Genomic DNA, 24,306 nt, shown 5'->3' on the forward strand with positions numbered 1-24,306 from the left:
TCTTCGTCATACCCACTTCCCTGGCTTTGGCATAAGCCTTGATGAAGTTGACCTTGTCCACGGGCGCAGAATCCGTCAGGCTTGCCAGTTTTTGGAGTTCTTTTCGATATGCAGCCTTGGATGTGTTGAAAACACCATTAGCCAGTGGCTGTAGGTCATTAGAGCAATGTGCAGGCAGGTAACAGCAATACACGTTGTTTAAAAAAGACGTGGCCATCCACTCATCCTGGAATTTCAGTCAGCGATATTTCTGATCGAGAACAGGTAGACACCCACAGATACATGGCTCCCATGGCCATCTAATATGATGAGCCTTGCATCAGACTCATCTGCTGGATGGATTTGGGGCAGATAAACCTCTTTGAGCCACTCGACCGCGATATGGTTGTCTGTCCAGCCGTTATCGGACGTGATATAATACCAGTCGGCGATCTTGTTAAACCCATCAATAACCACTGCTTCTGAAGTTCTTTGCCCTTGAAGATAATTCCCGGCTTTAGAAGACGGCCATCTGCAGTGACGGCTTCGGTAAAACTAGTCCAAGTGCTGGACTGCGAGCCTTTGAGGAAGGCCTTCCTCCTGGGATCGCTACTGCCAATTACCAGGGAATCCAAACCTAGATTTGCAACTTATTGGTAAGTCTTGTATCAGAAGTGGTCAGTACTCACCAAATCCAGCCATGATACCGCCCTCGTCAACCTTAACCGTGTTCTCAGGCTTGATCCAGCCATATTCGCTCTCCCGGATATTAAAGTACCAATTGACGGCCATTGGGGTAAAAGAATTGAACCTTGCAGCTTCCTGGCGTTTTCCTACCTTCGTATCGATCTCTGGATGGCGTTTAATAAACCTGGCTAGCCAGTGTACACCGATAGGCCTTTCCCGGCCCTGCTATCTCAACAGGGCAGCTACGGTGGCGCGAACTTGACTGTGGGAAGGAGCATAGCCCAAGGCCTCTTGTCGAAGTATCCATGTAACTAATCTAGCCTCTTGGGATTTGTATAACAGCTAGGCAGGTTGGGTGACCTCGGGCTTTGACGGTAGGCCTCTTAATCGGTCAGACAGAGTGGTTTGGGGCATTCCATGCTTCTGGGCGGCCTGGTGCTGCGAGAGGAGATTATCTGTAACATCCAGTATAGCTTCAATGACATCATTCTCTGTATAGGACTGTTGAGGCAATTTCAAGGCGATTAAAGGAAGCTGCTATAGATAAAAATTTGAAGAAATTTCGGGGAGGCTGGGTGATGAAGGAGACATTTGAGAAATTTTACCTTAGTGCCATGCGACCAAACTGCTTGTGTAAAATACAAATGAATATGCCAATATGAAACAGCATGAAACTCTCAGTAAGACACAATCTGTTTCATGTAAATAACTTCAATTTTGGCCAAGCACTGTGCAAGTGAAGTTGGACATTTTGTATGGGGAAATTCTTTTTTCGCTGACCGGTAGGTGGGTATGACCGGCAGGTGGGTACTGCATGGTAGGCGGACGACACCATCGACCGCATGCGTAGGTGATAATCTGCCTGCCGCTAGTTGATCGTGAAGATCTTCCAGTTATGAACGCGTATCCTCTCGGTGCTGCCCACTTGTTGATAGCGGCGAGCAGAGCCTCTCGTGAATCGTATGTACCCTCTGGCGGGAGCACATCATCAGGAAACGTCGCTTGGGCCATGATGAAGCCCGCACCTAGGGACTACAGTTGTGACGAGCAAAGCAGCAATGGGTGCAGCCCCTGAAAACCGCGACAGTGGAGTTTGGGCCAAATTGAGGGCTGACATAATCCGCACGCCTACGCGGGCGCCCGCTACACGCGCGCCCGGATGCGCATTTAGATTTTTTTACGTTTTCTTTAATAACCTAACATTTCATTCATATTAAACTATAAAAACTCTGTATGTAATATGTAATAGCATCATAAATATGCTTATGATCTTACTTTTCTTATCGTTAATTTTCTTTAATTTTATTATAATTATTAAAAGTTGAATGAGACTAATCGCGCACCTGGGCGCGCGAATTTCATGAATGATGACTAAGCGCAGGTTGAAATACCTTATAACTAATTGAATATTAAAGATATAGTGATTAAAATAAGATATATATATAGATATAATGTAATAGATAGCATAGATATTTTTCCCTAATTTTTAAATAAATTCTACTAATTTTGTAGAATTTAAAACGTAAAAAGTCTAAAAGCGCGCCCGGGCGCCTCTGTAGCAGGCGCCGGCTACGCGTTCAGGAGTGGAGGCGCGCCTAGGCGTGTCCCTATGAGGCCCCTCCTGGGTTTTTGCCATGTGAAGTGTTTGATTGACAGCGCAATTTCCTTGTCCTTATGTACCTATCCCTTTGAGTGCCACAGCCCTTCAGTAGGTATCTCGACCCACTTTACCCCACGTACAAGAAGGTGACAAAAACTCCGCCCCAAGCGCAGTTGAAAGAGCTGTCTTCGCCTGTAACTGGGCTACCTCTTTGGCGGTATAGCCATCTAATTCAGCAATTTCAATTGGCTGACAACCCTCTATCGCGGCTTGAGTACAAGTTGGCCTGTAGCGGCTTATTTACTTACTTTGATTGGTTATATATCCCTGTTGTGACGATCCTGAAGGGCTGTGGCACTCAAAGGGATAGATCAGACAGTTTGTTTAGGCCGCTTCCTGGGCCTGAACCTTCCGCCTGAGCCGACTAAACTTTGGTGGGCTAGGGCGTGGATCATTGTGCGCTCGCAAAAGGTGGAAGGTTGCTTTTGTCTTCATTAGTGGAGCCGCAGCGCCGACTACCACTATCAGGACTGTGGATATCGCACCTATTGGCTTGATGGCTTGAGTGGGTAGCGGAGAGCAATCCTCGAGCGACCTTTTAGCTTTGCAGTGACAACTCTTCTGGCGGCGACTGGCGGCGACTGGCGGCTGGTTGTGTATGGGTAAGGCTGTTGCAGTTGGGGGGCCTGATTGATCTGGAAGGAAGGGGGATAAGATCACATGCGAAAATAAGGAGTCTGCGTGGAGCCTTCGACATAAACTTTCCAGATCAGACCACAACAGGCCAAAGCCAATAGCGGACCATGGTCCCGGCGTAGGAATGCTAACGAAAAGTTCAAGCTACGTGAGCCTGATATAGGCTCGAAGCTGAACATTATAATATAAATCCGGCGGTTACGCACTTCGTGCATTTTGGAATGATAGACTAAGTGGTCTGATTAAGAAACCATCAAGCAATCATGACGATATTAAATAGTACCCCACCGAGCCAAGACGACCAAACCCCAGCGCATCCAATCCCCATAATCATCATTATCGTGGTTTTTCTTATCTTATATATCCTTCTCATATACGAGTATGTCGTGCCCTGGTCGACAAATAAGAGCATATGTACTAGAGCTAACAATAAGAAAGCATTAAATTCAGAACCCCTAGTAACAACACGCTCGCGAGCTCAGAGTCAGAGAGCGTCCAGTCGTCGAGAAGCACAAACTCCGAGGTTAGCAACCTGCAACAGCTAGACTCAATAGCTCCGCCGCGGGTGTATAAACAAGTAACAACAGAGATGGAAATCGAGGGCCCAGGAGAACATTCGGCCTGGCCTGACGCGCTCGTAATCTGGTAAGCCATTTAAGTTAACAGACAGTTTCATTCTTAAATTGACTGTCCTTGTTATATAGCGCTATATGCTTGGAAACGATGGCGGATAGTGATATCGTCCGTCGGTTACCGTGTGGGCATACATTCCATTCGGGTTGCATTACTCCATGGTACCTGGGGCAACATTATACTTGTCCCTTGTGCGTATCACACTTCATGCCATCGGGGTGTGCACATGTCAGAACCGGCACATGAAAAGCACAATGCGTAGGGGTTAACCAATACCGAGTAATCATGACCTCACGAACTTTGTCCCCCGAGATTTGCAACTATTCGTGCCGAGTGGGGACCTTGTGTGAGGCGTCATACTGAGACATTCTGTCACCTGTGCTGCCAGTACAAGCTTTCGTGGCTGAACTTAAATTCAGCAAGGAGAGTTTGTATCGCATGGTCGAAGTCGAACTACTGCACTTTTGACTTCGTGGCTAGGCCATCAATCATATGATAGCTTGCGTTTTCATTTATCCTGCACAGCTCCATGGAACATGTTGGTGAGTTCGGGGGGACCTATTATGTTTGTTAACTACTATTAAAAGTGACAAGTCGTCTCGATTTCTCCCCGGTTACTGGCAGATGGGATACTGAGCCGGTTCACCTCTGCTGAGTTTTTATTCCCGGATACCAGTGATCGGAATGGTCTGGTCTGGTCTGGGGGTCCAGACCAGACCATTCCGATCACTGGTTGAAGCTGCGTGCCTTTCTCGTGCTAGCGGATCCACAGGACTATCGCCTTCGTTTGCGTACGGTCGAGCTAGTCATATAAGCCTTGTCGTTAGAACACTAGCCAGTAGATATAGATTGATAGAAGAGGTGGACTCGAATGAACCTATAGTAGCCGTTATAGTCTGTGATGCGGATGACGCAGGCAATGGACGGTCAACAACCACGCGTAGATGAGGATCGAGAGCACACTCTCGAGCAAGTTCCAGCGTTTGTTTCGCGCGGAGCGCCTCCTGTCGTTGCCTCTGTCGTTCTGCCTTTTCTTGTGCGGTCAATGCTCGGCGACCTATCTTCAGTGAGTATTGTTATGAATTGGTATTATATAATGCATCGCGATCTTCACGAACTCTCATCCTACTATTTCCTCCTGCATTTGTTTATTATGAATTTAGTCTATATCATCCCCTTTTTTGCCCTTAATAAGCTACTAATTATTATTGGCTTCTATTCATATTAATGTGACGTCCCGAAATGAGTAAAAACACTATTTATGAGAAAGAGGGTGTTTTTACCTGGGAACTCTGGCACTCTCTGGTCTTTGATTGGATAGGGAAGTAAGAAAGTCACAATGGTAGTGATAGAGTTTAGCTAGGTTATGCCATAGTTAAGACAAGTAATTGGTTTAAGGTCAAGGTTTTGATGATCGTGGCTGTGATAATAACAAGGGGACGCGTCATGTTAGACAACACGAAGTGGCAAGATTCAAGTCAGCAAGCAATTTATCTTATGGTGATAATTACGATGATGATGGCTATGGTCTAGAGAGATATATAGAATAACTAATTACCTTAGGGTAGGTTAAAATAAGAAAAGGTTCTAATAGATACTAATGACATTATATACTTTAGGCAAGGTTCTTTTCCCTTTTGATTTTATCATCAAGTAATACAGTAAGGTCATTATTCAAGTTATACCTATATTCTTCTAATGTAAGTAAGAGGATCCTTATGTGCAATATTGTCTTTGCTTGGTTGCGATGTAGTTAAGTATGCTTACTGTTGATCTTGACAATCTTGTCTACCAAAGGACATGCAGGATATAGTAAGCCATAGCATTTTCTTATTCGTTCATGAGGACATAACAGGGTTCTTTCGATTTTAAAATGCATCGTATTGGCTACTTTTAGGCTTGACAAGGTTCTTTTTGGTTTATAATTCCTCTCATTCGCCCGTTTCTAATGCCACTTATCAGGGATTTAGATTACCAGATGTCAAATCGACCTTGAATTTTATCTTCAATAGACAATAACCATTTCTCTCAATAAATAAAATCCTCTAGTGTCTCTTAAAAAGATTTATTACATTGAAAGCTATCGATTCATCTACTCTTTTCCTTATGCATTGATGTGGTTGATTTACTGGGAATTTTTAACGTGTTATTGAACCCGCCCGCCATTTCCACTAACACTTACACGACGCCGCTCCAACCCGCACCCTCCACGCATTACTGATATATATATATATATATATATAGTTCGTTAAGTCGCGGGCTATGTCGTTAGGGCTATAAGGCTGACATATACCCCAGAATCCAAGGATCCTTCGCGCTGCTTACTGAGAACGAGTTGTTCCGCACCTGGCGTTCTGTCGATACGCCATTATTCCGCAAGGGCTTATGGGTGGCTTGAATGCACATTCTAGAATGACGCCTCCAGGCAAAACGGCTTACCATCCAGGACCACCTAATGCATAACCCCACCTAATGCATAACCAAAATTTCGCTCCTCCCATACAAAATCCAAATTTTCAACTGCATTGTATTCGGCCAGGCATGAAGATACTCGCGAATGAAGACCTGCACTGTATTGCTTTTTTCATCGAATCTTCATATCGGCTTGAATTTTTCCCGTTCCGGCCCGTAGCCTTGTTCTCTAGCCCTTTGAATTTTGTCGCATTTCACCTCATGTACCCTAGGTGACTCCATCCACTCAAGCCGAACTTTCACCTAATTTACTCGCCACAACTCCTTCCGTAATGGTTCGCCGTAATTATACCGAAGATGACGTAGCTGAGGCTATATTCGATACCACCGATAGAGGCCTCTCACAGAATGAGGCGGCCCAGAAACGTGGAGTACCTCAGTGGACCATTTCGAGACGACTTTCCGGTCAAGCAAGCATGAATGAACGTATCCAGGCCCACCAGCGTATTTCAAAGAGCCAGGAGGAGACGCTTATTCGTTGGGTGTTGCGACAAGAGTCCCTGGGCTATGCTCCCTCGTACAGCCAGGTCCGCGCCTGTGTCGAGGCCATCCTCAAACAACAAGGCGATAACAAACCTTTGGGCAAGCACTGGACCACCAGGTTCGTCAAACGTCACCCAAAACTATCCACCAAGCTTGGAAAACGACAAGAAGCCGCCAGATTTGACGGCTTTACTCCGAAGGCGGTCAATTGGTACTTCGATATCAGGGAGAACGAGTACGGCTGGCTCAAGCCTGAGAACACGGTTGACGTGGACGAGGGCGGTATAACGGCGGGTTTCGGTAAGTCTTCTGCAAGTACTCTATAGGCTTTTATAGGGCATAGCTAATTGGTTGTCCATGAGGCCTGGACAGCCTCGTGATCGGGAGCTCTGACCCGAAGAAGAAGGCGATGTTGAAAGGCGTTCAGTCGCGCACGTGGACCTCGTTTATTGAGGCTGTCACCGCAACTGGCCGTGCTTTGAAACCGGGAATTATCTTTAAAGGAAAAGAGCTGCAGAAGCAGTGGTTCCTTAACGAATTCGAATTAATAGCGGACTGGCACTATATCACATCCCCGAACGGCTGGACAGACAACCATATTGCTCTCGAGTGGTTGAAGGACGTTTATCTACCACAAACGGAGCCTCGTGATGCATCGGATGCGAGACTTATTATCCTTGACGGTCACGGGAGCCATGCGCAGGTGAGCATTTCGGTGTTTTCGCCGCTGAGTCACCCGCTATAGGGTCGCTGACGAGCAGTCAGGACGAGTGGATGGCTACGTGCTTTCTGAACAACGTCTACTGCTGTTACTTACCAGCACATTGTTCCCATGGTCTGCAGCCATTAGATAATGGAATTTTTAATGTCATCAAAGGTGCATACCGGAAAGAACTCCAAATGCTGGCTAGTTTGACCGATTCTGCGCCGGTTGACAAAATCAACTTTATCAGGCCATACGCGAAAGCCAGGGAGGCGGACATGAGGAAAGATATTATCCTATCCGGCTGGAGATTTACTGGAAACTGGCCTATAAATCGTCATAAGGCTCTAACACGTCCTGAAATTCAACCGGACAAAGAAAAACTGCTGGAAGAGTTCAAGACGACGAGCCCCCCTCAACTGCACTCAGATGATACGCCGAAAACGAGTCGGCAAGTGAGGGAAATGGCCAAACACCGAAGCCGTCCGACCAGGCAGAAGTACTGTAAGATCGCAAAGGGATTGGAAGCTTTAGAGGTGAAGGTGGCCGTTCAGAATGCGCGGATTACTGGCCTCGAGGAGCAGATGGTCCAGGTGCGGCGAGGGAAGAAAAGAAAGGCGGTACCAAACCCGAACCGACGATTCATGGCTCTGTCGTAGAATCTAGCGGCTGGAGAAGCTCTTCCTGACTCAAAAGAGGCAGAAATAGAGGTAGATGTGGATGAGGAGGTCGAGTCGGTGATTGAGGTGGGTGTCAGGTCAGAGGACGAAAGTGATGACTTTATGGTCGTAACAAAGCACTGCCAGCGCACACGGAGCGGTCGGGAGGTCAAAAAACCACGCAGACAGTAGAAATTGAGCAATTTTCTACAAACCTTCTCCAAAGCCTCGTTTATTAATTGAGAATCGGGCCTGTTTTTGTGGACATCAAAATTTGGATTTTGTATGGGAGGAGCGAAATTTTGGTTATGCATTAGGTTGGGTTATGCATTAGGTGGTCCTGGATGGTACAATATTCTGATGTCGAACGTTGGTCTCCCCGTGAGCTGAAATACAGTTTTCAATGCCTGAAATAGGCACTTCCAGTCAGTGGCGAGACCAATATTCGACACTCAACACCCTTACATCTTTATTGATGGTGATTGAATGGAAACCCCAATAGCAGATGCAAATCTGGCAAGAGAGATCGCATTAAAAGCCTTACAACTGTGCAGGCGATGTCAAACAACCCACACAGCCATACTGATTCGATCACATTTGGAAATGTGAATTCGAGCCTCCGCCATATGCTCCAAGGCACCAAGAGGCATGAAAAGGCCATATGTTACTGGTATTGGCTGCAACATGAAAGAGGTAATATAACTCTCAAGATTGTCGGGGTCAAGGACCATGCCTGCATACTCGAGATCGTCTCATTCGGATTTTCACATCAGAGATTGGTAAAATATTGGTCAGCTTTCTTCCCAACTTCCTGGGCATAGTTCAATATTCCCTCACAACCGGTGACTCCGTCCTCAGTGATGTAGTGATCGATAAAATCAGATGGAACCCACTCGAAGTACACGTTTTTGACAGTGACTTGAGAGTGGGGAACACCCTTCACAGCTGAGCTGAGGTCTCCCCAAGCTTGCATAAGCTCGCATGGATCATTCTCCTCCTGACCTGGCGGCGCAAAAGGGAGCACCTTCTCCTTCTCTGACAAAGCGACAATCTTGGCTTTTGGAGACACGTACTTGGCCGTCAGAACAGTAGGCAGAGAACCAACTTTGTTGCTAACCGCGGCTGTTTTGTCGATCAGATCCGCTCCGATGAGTACGACATCAATGTCTTTCGCTGCAACACCGACACTTGCATCAGTGTGGATTATCAAAAGGGTCTTGGTCTTGGAATTGTTGGCACATGAAGCAATTGACTGTGCCATCTTGACACCTTCGAAGAGTGGTCGGGATTCGAGCACACGGACTTCCACAGGCCGCAAAGTATTTCCTATAACGTACGTGATGGCCGAGGTGATAGTAGAGCTAGATGATAGGGTAAGGATTTTGAGTGGTCCGCCTCCCGATAGATGCTGCTCTATGAAAGTCTGGAACGTCGCGCCAGTTCTGGAAGTGGTATTCTGTCGGTCGCGGGCGTAATGTCTCAAGACTTGGAGGATATTATCGACCGATATCTTATCTAGTGGACCACTGGGCGGGATTGCATTTTGAACTATGTCCAAAGCCGATAGAACAACGTTCAAGATAGATGCGCCCATACTTTCTCGCCCGTTCTTCCACAGATGCCATCCAACAAATTTCACATCCTTCCACCACTGAACTCGATCAGTGGAATCGAGTTTCTTAATAACATCGATATAAGTATCGAGAGCCTTGGTAGCTAGCTGGCGCGCTCCGCTTTCGTGATCTTCCTGCAGAGCGACCAAGCCCCGGCTAAGCGTGTTGCCTGCCTCTTGGCCCAAGTCAACGTTGAACCACACCCTTCTAAGACTCTCAAGGATGCGCGGAACACTCTCGAAGCCTTCTGAGTCGTTGATTGCATCTGGATCGAACCATTCATACCCCTCATGCTCCCAGTCTATCTTGATACCAGCCTCACCACAGCCACCGTCTGTCTCTGATTTGAGAGCGAATGCGAAAGGGTTGACAGTCCACTCTCTCCCAATAGATTCATCGGCGAACGAAAATGGTTTCCCTTTTCGAAAAAGGCGTAAAGAGTCATCTGTAAGAGTAGTCTCTTCAGCAAGCTCCCTCCAGGCTGTGGCGAGAGGATCTGCGTCAGTCTCCTCAACGCTTCCAGAAATGCCTGCATACTTGTGCCTATAGTATGTAAGCACGATTCCCTGATCAGGAAAGATATTTTGCTTACTGGTAAGTGTTTACGTGACTGCTCCGGCGGAAGAGGGCCACCTGCGGTTTCTTGGCCGCGTCGTCAGCGGGGAATCTGAAGATGAAGCTCGTCACAACGTCGCTGTGTTTGAGAGGTGCCATTTGTGACGAAAGCTTGCAGATCCTGGGTAGTCAAAGATGGGGACGTGAGGTAAAGTACATGACGTGTCGCTTGGGAAAGGAAAGGATGAAACTTTTGGATGCCGAGGAGGATTTTCGCAGGTGAGACAATACCTCGCGTGCCTTGAGGAACGAAGTGACGAAAGGTCTTATGCCCCACCCCGCTTTTGGTCCCCATAACTCGCAAGCTGAGAGGGCGGGAGCGTACCAAAACTTAGGCTGCTCGTAAAATATGATCTGACCATCAAACTACGTGTTCTTTGGTCATGATTCTCTGCCCTCCAATCGACCTCTTACAACTTCCCAGCTGCTTTTAGTCCTCGCTTACCATCCACTAAAACGCACCACCCTTCGAGACCCGGCCGCTATCGCCAGCCACGACTGCATCGAATCCGCCTTACTCATTGGCAAACTTGAGGACGTCATCGTCAAAGCTACCAGGCTGCAGCCACGCGGATGGGATCCTTAGCTCCTTTGCCTCCTGGAGCGCCTTGAGGGTTGCCGAGGGGAGTGATGACTGTGATGGACGTCTGCTTGGGGTTGGGAAGCGCCGCGACGCTGGGGACAGTGGGATGGTCCTTTTCTAGAGCAGAAATAGTTGCCGACACCGGATTAACGGGAGTGACTGGCAAGTCATGATAGAGATAGAGATACCAGGCACAGACTATTCAAAACATTGTTAGCCCAACGCGGCCTTGATGAGTAGGTTATTGACAAGGATCGGACCTCGGTGGCCGAAATTGGGGGGGGGGGTTGAGCTAGCACCCACCGCCGCGAAGGCTGAGGACGCAAAGAAATTGCGAACAGTGGCTTCGGTGGACATCATATCACAAAGTCGGCTGAACACTTGGCTAGCAGGATAGGTTTTGTCTTCGGCCGTTCAGGATTGTCAATCAAGGGTGCAGGAATTCAAGGGATGGTGTAGGTTCCGTTATCACCCACGCCGCGCTGCGGGGCAGCGGCATACACCGATCGATCACTCCATCAATCTTGAGTGCTTGTGTCATGTGTAAGGCCGAAGCCGCGGCTGCAAAGTATAAATCAGTCGATCCTGCTGGTGCATCTTTTCTTGTTTATTGAACGACTCTCCCGAGTACAGTAACCTTTGGTCAATCAGCCATCGTGAACGTGACAATGTCCATTTATGGGTGAGTCATCATGGTCAAATCAATGCATCTTCTCCTAGGAGACTGCGCAACTGAACTGATACCACGGCAGGAGGGCAACTTTCTCTGCTGCAGGGTACGCCGCAGCCAGGCCCACGTATCCTGCAAGTCTGTTCAAGACAATTCTGGGATATTATCATCATGAGGATCCTCATGGTACGCTGCTGGACTTGGGTTCTGGCCATGGAATTGTTGCTAGGGAGCTGAGCCCCCGCTTTGCCAGAGCCATCGCCATTGACCCCAGTGCTGGTATGATGCAGCAAGGAATGCAAGCCACTGCCCAGTTCTCCAAGATCTCGTTCCGCCAGAGCAGCGCCGAGGACTTGTCTTTTCTACCCGCGCACTCGGTAGACATGGCTGTAGCCGGCGAGTCAGCGCATTGGTTCGACTACCCCAAAGTCTGGCCAGAGTTGTCCAGGGTAGTCAAGTCAGGCGGCTCATTGGCCTTTTGGGGGTACAAGGACAACATCATCATTGGACACCCGCAAGCCAACAAGATATTTGAGATGTTCTGCTACGGCGAAGGAGAGGTGTCGCCCGGGCTGGAGGGGTTGAACCAGTATTGGGAGCGTCCCGCGCGAGACATCCTCCGGGGCCTGTTGGCGGACGTCAAGCCCCCTGAGTCGGAGTGGGACAAGATCAAGCGAATCACTTATAACGTTGACAAAGATACGACTGAGGTTGCAGACCCAGAGACGGCCTGGATGAGGAGCAAGATCAATTTAGGGCAGTTCGAGGCTTATGTGCGGGCCTTCACTGCGTACCGGGGTTGGATGGATGCGCACCCGGACAAGAAGAGCCGTGCCGAAGGTGGTGAGGGAGACATTGTGGACATCTTGTTTGACCAGATCCTGGAGGCAGAACCCGAGTGGAAGGCACAGGGTGATCGCTGGAGAGATATCGAGGTTGAATCAGTCTGGGGCACGTACATTTTACTGGCGAAGAGGAAGTGAGGACGAGAACCGCGAGGTCTTGATCAGGGCGGATATTCCGCCAAAACTTGATGAAAGTGATTGACAGCCACACAACAGATATTTATGCAAATGCAATGAATGGCCTCTGAGCCCGTTTTTTTCTTCACTTTTTTCTTTTCTTTTTTTACACATAGAGATCAATCCTTTTGATACGAGCTTTGCGTATTTGCCCAAGTTACAATAGTTTTACCGTCTCGAATGGCTAGCAGAAGGGCGATAATATAATGCCGACATCATGCAAGATAACTGGGCCTGAAAGGGCGATCAACTTCCTGATTCATTTTGTCACCCCGGCTGGCTTCGGTTGGGCGACCAGCCTGGCCCATGTGGCTGCTACGGTTGCCCCGTTTATCTCAGATCAAAGGACAGGAGGGAGGCCAAGGCGTGGATTGAAATGCACCGCGAGTGCAAGCCTGGTCCTCTTTTCTTCCTTCTTCATCTTTTCAACACCACTCGACCTCTCAAAAAAAAAAAAAAATCATCACCAAGCATCTTTCTTGTGCAATCTACCCGTTTGCCACTGCTCTGTGTTACCAGCCCATCAGCCGCACACACCCAAACCCAAACCCAAAATGGTGAGCCCCAGTTGCCCCGGACACCCTTTTCTCGATGGCGTAAACAAGGGGTTGTGGCTGGTTGCCACGCTAATAATCTTGATATGCGACGCCAGGCACTACTATCGTACTCGTAGGTCAGGGGTGGGCACTTTGACCTACTGACTCTTTCACTTAGGGCATAATAATGCCGGACTGCTGCAATTACTAAGGGGAATTAAAGAAATTATTAATATAGGAAATTCTTCCATAGCACAACATAATATTACTTAAGTAAATCTCTATTTTACTAATCAATATTCAGATGGAATTCATTACACAAATCGTCAAGTTTTGATCTCCGGACCTTTTCAGAAGACTTGGCAGGTTATAATACTTTCTAAATCGCCTCACGGGCTTTCTTGATCATTAGGGTCTTTACGAATTCAGCGTTTCTGTTGAACATGCATTGGCTGTCACATGCAAGCAGGGATACCTAAATCCGACAGAAAAAAAGATGAATATACCAATCTGGATCAATGGACCGAATACACGTAGTGTCTGACAATAAGAACCAAAAGAAGTATCGCTGACGGCTTCATAACAAGCATTTCAAAGCCTCATCGACATGGTCAATCGTGGCGCAGTTATTGAGCTGGGTACGCAATCACGCCAATTGCACATGAGCGTTTCCTGAATTGTTGGTTTTGATTATGGACTGAAAGTCCTATCATAGGCCTATTGGACACGGAGTCTGTCCTCACCAATAGGCATCGTGTTCGTGCTGGTGTTCTATGCCTGTTGTCCAGGGTTAAGTGGCTTGTCTCCTCCTGTTCATCCTCCCAATGAACTTACACATCTTGTTAGCATATACGAATCCCCGGGACAACATGAGCAACTCACCGTGTGCCCGGATTACAAAACTCGCCAGGAAGCTGATGCCATACATGCTTACCAGTAGGACAAAGATGGCCTGTGAAAACGTTCCCACAGTAGCGGCGTAGATACCGTTGAACAAGAGCGGCCCAAGAATCCTAGAAAGGGCAAGCAGCATACCAACCGCACCCAAGACCTGCCCTACACGGTTCGTGGGAACGTGCTTTGTTACAATAGCTTGGATAGCGGCACTGCCAAGTCCTCCCATTGCTGTGACCATGCCGCTAAGGAAAAAAACCTCTTCAGAGTGTGACAGGCTGTATCCAATGCTACCCAGGATATCTGACGTCAGGGCAGCCCTAAGGACCCATATGTCGAGGTTGTCTGCTCCATAATGCTTCTTTGCTGGCACCATGAGACACTCTCGTCGTCTCCGAGCAGCTGGACGAACACGCCCAAAATAGTTGATGATTGGGAAGATCCCCATCAGAGCCACTACCCGAACTAGCGACAAAACGGACACGAATCGAGAGCTCTCAAAGGTGCCCCAGCCATATATGTACTCGCTGTACAAAATAATGACCGCACCAGCAGCTTGAGAGATTCCAAAAATGATGATATCGTTGAGAGCCAGAGCAACCAGGTTTCGGCGGAGGGCAGGTGAAGTTCCAGGGCCTGTGGGGCAGAGGACCTTGAGAGGCTCGAATGGGTTAACCGTCTGGATAGTGGATAACAGAGACCTCCTGATCTGGGCCCTCAACTCTTGTTCTTTGTCCCACTTCTCCCGAGCAAGCAGCTGCTTCTTCTTGGACAGAGATTCAGGAACGATGAACCCAATTATGATCACAAACATACTGTGGCAACCCAGTACCACATAGAAGATGGACAGGAGGCTGCCAGTCCACTTGACAAAGTATCCGGACAAAAGAGGACCGAATGCCAGGCCGGTGAACAGACATGCATGCATGTAGCCTATAGACGCTGCACGTTTTGAGGGTGGCGTGCAATCGCTAATGTATGATTGGTGAAGGATGCTTCCAGCTGTGAAAGAGCCGGTTAATCCATCAAACACGCTCCCCAGTACTAACCACCGGTAGTCAATCACTTGGGGAAATCTGGCCACCAAGATGGTTATGAATTCAGCAACTAAACCACCACAGGAAGCCAGGGCCATCAATCGCGTCCTACCACATCGGTCTGATAGATGTCCCAACTTTGGAGTCACGATGGCACTCAGGGGAGCCTGTGATGAGATTCATGAGCAGCATGAAGGTTGCAGCATTCTTCTGGACCTCGGGTATCTTGCATTGTGGATTCTCGCTACCAAGAAGGATAGCCTTGAAGGTATTGTCCGGGTTGAGGAGCTTCTGATCCGCCAAGTATTGTTTGCAAACGATGTCGAGGATCCTTTGCGCATCAAAGTCAATGGTCCGAGTTTAATATACAATAACGAAAGCGCTCACAGATTTAATTTAGGCACAATGACACCTCCGAAAGCCAGGGTGAAAACGGTGAAAGGAAAGAGGAGCCAGTAGACCTGGATGCTGTTAGCTCTTGATTGTAATAGACGTCCGAGAAATTGGAGCATACTGAGGGTCTCTGCCACCAACTCAACACTTTCGAAGCTTCATGTCTCTTGTCCTGTGTACCAAGTGCACCGGTGCCGAGCAACCGAGTCGTATCTGATACATGAGAAGCCTCGAGCTGGTGAGACCTTAGGCTTTCCACTGCGCCACGGTCCATTGCTTTCACTCGTACCATACAGGAAACGTCCATTCTGGGGCTGCGATCAAAATTCGGAATTTATAGGTCGCTATGAGCGCTTCACATCGAGCTGGTCGACCTAGGTAGTTCAAGTTCGGCCACGTCGTTGGGACGATTATGTAGCAATCTGAGAGGATTGTGAGTGAAGCGAAGGTTCCTACGACAAACGGTAGCAATTCCATATGCCAGCGAGCTTTAAAAACGCGTAACAAGAGAAGGCATGAGTAGAAGGCAGAATAATAAAGCACGGCGGGTCCATGATGGGCTGTGGCGATGGTGGGGTCCGGAGCCCCTCTTAGGTCAACATGCTAAGATAACCAGACATCCAGACACGCACGGGGCTTAGCGGGAAACAACTTCGCTGACTCCCTCCTAATGGTTAGGCTTATGGTATCGCATGCATCGTGGGGCATTTAAGTCTCAAAGCCCACCACAATCTGCAAGACATCAACACAATCATGTGGATTCACGAATCGATGAGCCCATGATCTGATAACTAATCTCCACTCTAATGTGGACCTGGACGCGACAGGTCCTCCTGTAGCGTCGGAGGTTGGCATATTCAGACTCCGGTCCGCAAGACACGAGCCATAACAACGCAACTTATCGGAAATACTGGCTTTTCTTTAGTGGCTTCTACTCTTTGGTAGTCTGTTGTTCGCTAGGTAGGCGTCCATATGGCTTGATCTTTGACAAGAGTGATTACAGTCGCAGAGCATTTAGCTGTCTGCTAATTAGTCTAGTTACTTCTCGTCGTCTCGGGTAACGTTTACTGGGGAGGGGAAAAGTTTTAATGCATGTTCGTTGAAGTGATATCGTGCTTTAACTCTGCACCTAGATATTCCTAATTACTCTGACTCAATACTGATGATATTCTGAGTTAAGATTGCATGAAGGCTGTTTCTCTGGCGGAAGCTTACTGCAACCCCAGTCGTTGCAAGCTCATTCGATCAAGCTACCGAACCAATGAGAAGGTCCAGGTTCGCAGCACCCGCTGGTTCTTTCCGCAGACACCAACGGTTTTTGCATCCCCCACACTCTCGTGTCTTGTGCCTCCTACGATTTACAAACTTTCCCCCCATCGCGCTGCCTCTCCCATCTCAAGGTCCCTTCCCGATCTAACGGTACCTGTTATTTAGTGCCACTATATCTACCTGCCATCTTCTCTACTTATCATGCTATTATCATGTTAATCCGGCAGCTACGGTGACTTGCCCGGCTTGTTATTGCTCTATATACCATTCTCACTTGCCCTGATTCTTCGTTGGTACCCATCCGGCACAATGTCTTCTCAGCTCAACGATAACGCGGGACTTGCTCATCACTCGGCTTTCTTCCAGGTATAATATACAGCTCCTACTACACTTACACTGTTATGCATTGCCTTGTTCGGATGCTAACCTCATGATAGCATCTGCTCAGCTACCCGGTCATCAGCGACGGCGTTCATACTTTCAAGTCTGGCAAATACGGCCAGAGGTCCATCCAGTTCGGCAACGCCGCTTACCAGACTTTCGCTGGCACCGCCACGACTTGGTTCCAGAGGCCCTACCAACACCTTCTACCTTATATTCAGAAGGTCGATTCCTTAGGCGACAATATCCTCCACCATGTCCACAAGCAATTCCCCATTATTAAAAAGCCCACGCAGGAGCTGTACAACGACACTAAGGACCTTATCTCCCTATCATACCACAAGGGCCTGGAGGGTAGAGACCACGTTCTTAAGGTTTATGACTCCGAGTATGAGAAGAACAAGCAAGTAGGCCTTGTCGCCCACGGAAAGGCTGCTGTTACCACCGTTCTCGGCGTCAGCAATGAGGCCCTCTCTTGGCTCAGTTGCCTTTTGCACCCGAAGAAGGCCGAGGCAACCAATACCGTCAACTAAAATTTCAATCAATGGAGAAGACCAGATTTACGTCAACACTACCACAGGACTTGAATGGTCCGAGGCCGCTGTTGCTGGCCATGGCATTCTATATTGGCACCACTACAGACGTCCGATTTAGTGGGAATGGAAATTCCCTCAGATAGATAACCAGATTATGCATTCACATCTATCTAGTTAATGCAATAACAACTAGGAATAGGCATTCTGACAGCTAATACTACCTGGTGATTCATTCTTTTCGCTTTGCTAGGACTCCCTAGCGGTCACTCGTAGAGATCTAACCCAATAAGCGCTGGTCTTGAGGTTATAGTTGTATGTCTGGATATGCACTGGTCACTATCTCAGCCTACAGAATAAGCTTCTGATAGTGTCATAACAATAGAGTAACTTAAATTAGGGAGCCTTCGCACGGTCGAAGGGATAGCAATGAAGAGTGTGAACTGCCGATATCGACTTTAGGGGACTGAGGAGGGGAGAGTTTGGGCCCGGTGAACTTTGTGGTGCCAATAATGGATGGGATAGGTGGAAGAATTACCATCTTCACTTCCTGGTACATCACTTGTAGCGTGCTAGCTGTGTACGATAGGGATTGAATCAGATCCTTCAAGTAACGCGTAACTCAATAATATTCTCAACCCCATTCATAGCCTGTCCCTCTTATTCACGTTAAATTCAAACCTTTATTTACAGCCCGTACAGTACCATAACTAACCCAGGGGGCAGCGCCTCCAACAAATAAAGTCTCTAAAGAGCCGTAGCGGGCGGAATAACAGCTGAATCGAATAACCGCAGATTAAGTATATCTGAATATAGACAGCATAACAGCTGTAATTGCCATTGAGATAATTAGTGCAGTATCGATATGCTGGACCACAAAGTAGGGTAGCATAACAACCAGCCCGCCTTTTATTATTTCATTAATATCAACCAGAACCAGCAACTTGATATACTAACCTACGAAGTATGCGAATCCCATTGTAAATCTGACATCGATGGTCGAGACCAGCCGGGCCGCTTAAGCTTCAGCTTAAACTATATACTTTTAGCTTAGCTGTATATCAACAGATCGAAGTCCTCACATTAACCTACGAGTCTAGACTTTGCCTAAACCTCTAGAGAATAGGTGATATTTCTTTTCTGATGAGGCCATACTCTGTGCAAATCACTACCAATATTTCTCCTTCGAGTTATGGAGTCCCTATTACCTGAAGTTACTCACGAACTTCCTCTACTCGATACTAGTGCTGGGAAGATTAGCCCTAGGGAGTGGCAGACGTAGAGAAACATACCGAGATCAGCTTTAGAGGGCTACCGTAACAATCGCAACAACCATACTAACACCCTGACTGAATGACTCACCGGAGCATCTCAAAGTAAAGGAAAATGGAAAAGCAAAGAAGACAGAAACCGTAAAAGGCGGTTGCTTAGCTTAGGTCTCAGGCTAGCGGAGATCCGGATCCAGAAGATAATCGAAAGGATGATTTCGGCCAACCAGTTATAATATAATTCGGACCAGGTGTCTCCAATCGCGCAGAATGCAACAACATTACTAAATACTGCAGCCCACGGCTTAAAGGCAGCTAAGTTCTAGCAGGGATGAGAATCAGTAACATTTATACCAGTACTATAAAGTAAAATGATTTTCCAGCTAAAAATGTAGCCAGCCAACATGGTGATTCAATGCCATCTCTCTCAACTTGACCAGTCATACTATCATGGTAAAACTTTGAAACCGATATCACTTGCTTGTATCAACGACATACCGACCTACAATCTCATCCTCAAGCATCATATCATAGACATCCTGTAGATGACTTAAACCAATAAGCTTGTGTGGCGCTTTAATCAGGCCAAGTCGGAAGAATTCGATAGCCTCGGCTGCGTCCTGGCGATTCCCCACATAACTACCTTTGATGTTGACCATGCGAACGACAGTGGCGAAGATTGGTGCTTTGAGATATGCATAGCCCGGCATACCAATACAAACAACACTGCCGTGTGATCGAACATATTTGTATGCCTGCTGGAATGGCGCCTCGTGGGTTGCGAGCACGAGGACAGCGTGGGGCCCGAACCCGTCGGGGACTGCGGCCCTAACATCAGCGGCAATATCTGAGGACTCTTGGAAGTCGATAAAAGCTGCTGCGCCCAGATCTTTGCAAACCTTGGATTTGTCGTTCCCTGCGTCGATTGCAATGCTGTGGACACCCATGGCCTTAGCGTACTGTAGAGCGAAGCATCCGAGGCCACCACCTGCACCAACTATGGCGACATATTGCCCCGGACGAACACCAGATTCTTTAAGCCCCTTGTAGACGGTGAGTCCTGCGCAAAGGATCGGGCAAACGTCTTCCAAGCTACACTCGCTAGGGATTCGGGTGATATGTGCCGCCTTGGCAACAGCATATTGCTGGAAAGTGCCGTCGACGGTATAGCCGGAGAGGAGATCCTGAGGACAGAGCTGCTCATCGCCTTGTAAGCAGAAAGTGCAGTTTAAACAAGAGCCATTTAACCACTTGACCCCAACGTAGTCACCAATCTCTATGTTCATGACAAGCTCACCCTTGGCGACCACGAAACCAGCGCCTTCGTGACCACCAACTAGAGTTCCTCTTTAGTGGCCAATCACCCATTATAGCGTGTAAGTCGGTATGACAGACTCCGGAATACTTCACATTAACCAAGACCTCATCAGGACCTGGCATATGTACGGGAATTTTCTTATAAACAACCACTGTTAACCGATATTAATATCTAGCGAACCCAAGTTTGAAATACAAAGAGGAGACACATACGGCCGCCGGGCTTTTCGAGTACTTGCGCCCATTGCTCCTCTGGGATTGCAATAACAGGCATGGTTGGTAGTATATTCGGAATAAAAATCAGCAAGGGTAAGCCGGCTCAGCATCTATGCGTCAATACGCGCCAGGAATTCAAGGCAACTTGCCACTTTTAATAGTAGCTTCGACACATAACAGGAACCACGGAACTCACCGATATGTTCCACAAGTCTTTGCTGGATTAAACGAAACACGCAAAGTATCATGTGATTGATGGCTAGCCAGAAAGTTAAAGTGCAGCCATGACTTCGACCATGTGATACAAACTCTGCTTACTGGATTTAAGTTGAGCCACAAAAGCTTGTACTGGCATCACAGGTGACAGTTTGTGAGGTCATGATTACTCGGTGTTGGTGAACCACCAGGCCTTATGCTTTTTTATCTGTTCGTTCTGATATATGCATGTTCTGATGGCATAAAGTGTAATATGCATAAGGGACAGGTATAATATTGCCCTAGGTATTATAGATTAATGTAACCTAAATAGAATATATACCTATAGGGTAACTGATAGAGAGTATTACTATTTACTATAATTTCTAAGTATATTAACGTGGTTGATAAGCGAATGCACCATCTAAGCGAGTGCACCAAAAATCCCTTATCCTACAACATTTTCATCTAATCAGATACTTCTCAACCAAAGATGTCGCAACCTTTAGATGAGGCTAGAATCCTTCTTGCACTTTAAGCCCTTCAAAATGACCCCAAATTAAGTCTCCGACGCGCTTTAAATATCTATAAGGTTAACTATTGGAAGCTACGTCGCCGTCAAAATGGCATTCAATCGCGACGCGATTGTATCCCGAACTCCCGGAAACTATCTGATCTAGAGGAACAGATAATAGTTCAATTCCTCCTTGATCTAGATTCGCGAGGATTTCCTGCGCGACTGCGTTTTGTAGAAGAAATGGCTAATTCTCTTCTTGCCGACCGCGACGCATCACCTGTCGGCAAGCGCTGGGCTTATAACTTCGTAAAGCAACAACCAGAGGTAAAGATACGTTTATTTCGTAGATATGACTACCAGAGAGCTAAATACGAAGATCTGACTATTATTTGTGGCTGGTTTAGGCTTGTATAGAATATAATTGCGAAGTATAATATCTGATCAGATGATATCTGGAACTTTGATGAAACAGGCTTTATGATGGGCATTATTATGGCCGGAATGGTCGTTACAGGCTCAGAAAGGCAAGGAAGACCAAAATCAGTGCAGCCTCGAAACCGGGAATGGATTACTGTAATTTAGGCGATTAATGCGGAAGGCCAGGCGATCCCCCCGTTTATCATTGGTGCAGGCCAATATCACCTTGCTAACTGGTACCGAGAAAGCAACCTCCCAGCCGATTGGGTTATTGCAACGAGCCAAAATGGGTGGACAAATAACGAGCCAGGTCTTGAGTGGCTAAAGCACCTTGATCGGTCTACAAGTAACCGATCAGTTGGTGCCTATTGTCTTCTGATCCTCGATGGCCACGAAAGCCACCACTCTGCCGACTTTGAGAGACACTGCCAGGATAATAAGATTATCACGCTTTATATGCCGCCTCATGCATCTCACCTACTTCAGCCTCTTGATGTTAGGTGCTTTGCAGTGCTGAAAAAGGCATATGGTCGAGAAATAGAGCATCTGATTAGATGCTCTATAACCCACATTTCCAAGACCGAGTTCTTCCCGGCCTTTTATGCCGCCTTTAAAGCTACTTTCACAGAAAGCAATATCCGGGGGGGCTTTAGAGGAGCTGGACTTGCTCCTCTTGACCCAGAAGCCGTGATCTCAAAGCTTGATGTGCAGCTACGAACCCCAACGCCTCCTGGGGAGGTCAGCCAACCATTAACCGCATGGGTTTTAAAGACCCCAAAGACAGCAATTGAGGCTCAATCTCAGTCTGAATACCTCGAAAAACGAATCAGAAGACATAAAGGCAGCTCCCCAGAGTCAATAATAGAAGCTTTAAAGTCAAATACTAAAGCAACAAGGGCAGTTATGCATGAGGTTGTCTTATTGAGGAATGAGGTCCGAAATCTTCGAGATGCAAATGAGATACTAAGCCGGCGCCGCAGGGCAAAAAGAACTAGATTACAGAGAGGAGGGGCTATGACTGTACAGGAAGCATCGCAAGTAATTGATCAGATGGATGTTGATGCGCAGGTAGTGGCTGAATCGTCAAGAAGTGGTGGTCGAGGAAGGTCACAGCGACCGGGTGGTCGGCGTTGTGGTGTATGCGGCAAGGCCGGGCATAATGCAAGGACCTGTCAGGTAGTAATTGAGACATTTGGGGAAGAGTATAGTAAGTAGTTTTAATTGATTAGATAGTTTGTGGTGGATTTAAAGCAAGTTCTAGCTTAAAGGGTAAGAAAAGTGCGTCGCATGCTTATCTGCGTCGCATGCTTATCAAACACGTTATATAAGATTAAAAAAACCATAATAATAGTAATTATAGGAAGCTATTAGAGCCATCCTTCGATTAGATACCCTAAAGTTTGGTCATCTTGACTTGGTGGGGTATTATTTAATATCGTCATGATTGCTTCAAGCAATTTGCTTGATGGTTTCTTAATTAGACTACTTAGCCTATTATTCCAAAATGCATGAAGCGTGTAACTGCCGGATTTATATTCTAAATCACTTCGAGCCTATATTAGGCTTACGTAGCTTGAACTTCTCGTTGGAATTCCTGCGCCGTGACCATGGTCCGCCATCGGCCTTGGCCTGTTGTGGTCTGATCTGGAAAGTTTATGTCCAAGGCTCCACGAACTCCTTATTTTCGCATGTGATCTTATACTCTTCCTTCTGGGTCAATCAAGCCCTCAACTCCAAGAGCCTTACCCATACACAACCAGCCGCCGGAAGGATTCAGTTTCATGTTAAGGAAGATCTTAAGACCTTATTCCTCGGTAAAATGGGGTTTGTTGTTATCATTTCAGGTCCTGAATAAAGGTTCTCACTACTATTTAATTGAAATATAGAGCCTAGGAATAGGATGAGAAGTCGATACGTCTTGTTTCTCTTCTTGGCAAGATATTTCTCGATTAAAATGCAGTTGAAGTCTATGCCGCAATCTTCACTATTTAACTCTTGCACTTTGAGGCCCAGGCATTAGAATACTTTGCTTTGTCCTCTTGTCTCATTTAATGCCCGCATAAAAGCCCGCTGGTTACATTCACGGATTTCCAATCAAGGTCTTCTTCGGCAGATCATTGTAATTATGCTTCCCATCTTGTTTTATACTATGCGATTGAACTGCGATTTCTTGGCTTACAGTTGTGTCTTTGCTTCGGTTCCTTGTTGTCTACTGCAGATGAATTTGGTTCTGGAAGTATAAGCATCTGTAGGTTTTGTTTCCTTCTTCTTTTCTTTTCTTTTTTCTTTTCTTGCTAACAGGATAACAAGGATTGGGCAAGCACTAGACTACCAGGATCGTCAAGGAGTCACTTAGAACTATATACTAAGCAGGTTATTCAGAATTTATGTGGTAGGATTAAAATTTTAGTGGTGCGTTAGCTGGGGGTGCCCATGGAGTGGTCTTGGATGCTGTATAGGGCAACATTTGCGTCGGGAGCGTATGGCGTATTACAGACGAGGGCTCGTTAGGGTGTTTTTGTAATCACATAGGCGAAACCTATCTCCTTTAGCATAGTAAGCCTCCAGTCAGGTTAATGAAGAGAGATGTTATTAACAGATTCGCAAAGGTTAAAATGTGCATTATTTTACATCCATTCTCGCCGTTTTCGAAGTCCTCATGATATAGGCGTTATAAACATTATCCTTATTTTAGTAAAGAATTTCCTTATGTGTTACCTTTCTAATAAGGCTTTCTTGCATATAACTGAGGTGGGACGATATGCTTAATGGAGCCTCAACTCATTCAAGGGGATAACACGACAGGCCAGATATCTATGAATATAAGAGATTTAGAGGATGAGATAAGAGTGACTACACTGTCAAACAAGCGTAAACTTCCACTGCTGAAATTAGAAACATAGTTATTAGGGCAAAAC

General features: G+C 46.9%; 6 protein-coding genes across 6 annotated transcripts; 2 read left to right on the plus strand and 4 right to left on the minus strand.

Annotated features, from left to right (window-relative positions):
- Window positions 1-8,681: 8,681 nt before the first annotated feature.
- Window positions 8,682-10,239, minus strand: FOXG_16224 (uncharacterized protein; the record flags this gene model as incomplete). The annotated part of the gene is made up of 2 exons (XM_018396294.1): window positions 8,682-10,068; window positions 10,118-10,239. The coding sequence occupies 2 exons, from the start codon at window positions 10,237-10,239 to the stop codon at window positions 8,682-8,684; spliced, it is 1,509 nt and encodes a 502-aa protein (XP_018256847.1).
- A 452-nt stretch (window positions 10,240-10,691) lies between these two features.
- FOXG_22378 (uncharacterized protein) lies at window positions 10,692-11,080 on the minus strand (the record flags this gene model as incomplete). Its single annotated transcript, XM_018402786.1, has 2 exons — window positions 10,692-10,921; window positions 10,984-11,080. 2 exons carry the CDS (start codon window positions 11,078-11,080, stop codon window positions 10,692-10,694), a joined length of 327 nt encoding a protein of 108 aa, XP_018256848.1.
- A 208-nt stretch (window positions 11,081-11,288) lies between these two features.
- FOXG_16225 (uncharacterized protein) lies at window positions 11,289-12,643 on the plus strand. Its single transcript, XM_018396295.1, has 2 exons — window positions 11,289-11,405; window positions 11,476-12,643. Exons 1-2 carry the CDS (start codon window positions 11,392-11,394, stop codon window positions 12,374-12,376), a joined length of 915 nt encoding a protein of 304 aa, XP_018256849.1. The 5' UTR covers window positions 11,289-11,391; the 3' UTR covers window positions 12,377-12,643.
- A 1,047-nt stretch (window positions 12,644-13,690) lies between these two features.
- Window positions 13,691-15,582, minus strand: FOXG_16226 (uncharacterized protein; the record flags this gene model as incomplete). Its single annotated transcript, XM_018396296.1, has 4 exons — window positions 13,691-13,728; window positions 13,786-14,660; window positions 14,895-15,049; window positions 15,397-15,582. The coding sequence occupies 4 exons, from the start codon at window positions 15,580-15,582 to the stop codon at window positions 13,691-13,693; spliced, it is 1,254 nt and encodes a 417-aa protein (XP_018256850.1).
- Window positions 15,583-16,853: 1,271 nt separating this feature from the next.
- On the plus strand, window positions 16,854-17,458 carry FOXG_16227 (uncharacterized protein; the record flags this gene model as incomplete). The annotated part of the gene is made up of 2 exons (XM_018396297.1): window positions 16,854-16,910; window positions 16,982-17,458. The coding sequence occupies 2 exons, from the start codon at window positions 16,854-16,856 to the stop codon at window positions 17,456-17,458; spliced, it is 534 nt and encodes a 177-aa protein (XP_018256851.1).
- A 1,577-nt stretch (window positions 17,459-19,035) lies between these two features.
- Window positions 19,036-20,317, minus strand: FOXG_16228 (alcohol dehydrogenase 1; the record flags this gene model as incomplete). Its single annotated transcript, XM_018396298.1, has 2 exons — window positions 19,036-20,062; window positions 20,257-20,317. 2 exons carry the CDS (start codon window positions 20,315-20,317, stop codon window positions 19,200-19,202), a joined length of 924 nt encoding a protein of 307 aa, XP_018256852.1. The 3' UTR covers window positions 19,036-19,199.
- Between the last annotated feature and the right edge of the window lie 3,989 nt (window positions 20,318-24,306).

This window comes from Fusarium oxysporum, chromosome 6 (assembly GCF_000149955.1).
Source record: "Fusarium oxysporum f. sp. lycopersici 4287 chromosome 6, whole genome shotgun sequence".
Taxonomy (NCBI): domain Eukaryota; kingdom Fungi; phylum Ascomycota; class Sordariomycetes; order Hypocreales; family Nectriaceae; genus Fusarium; species Fusarium oxysporum.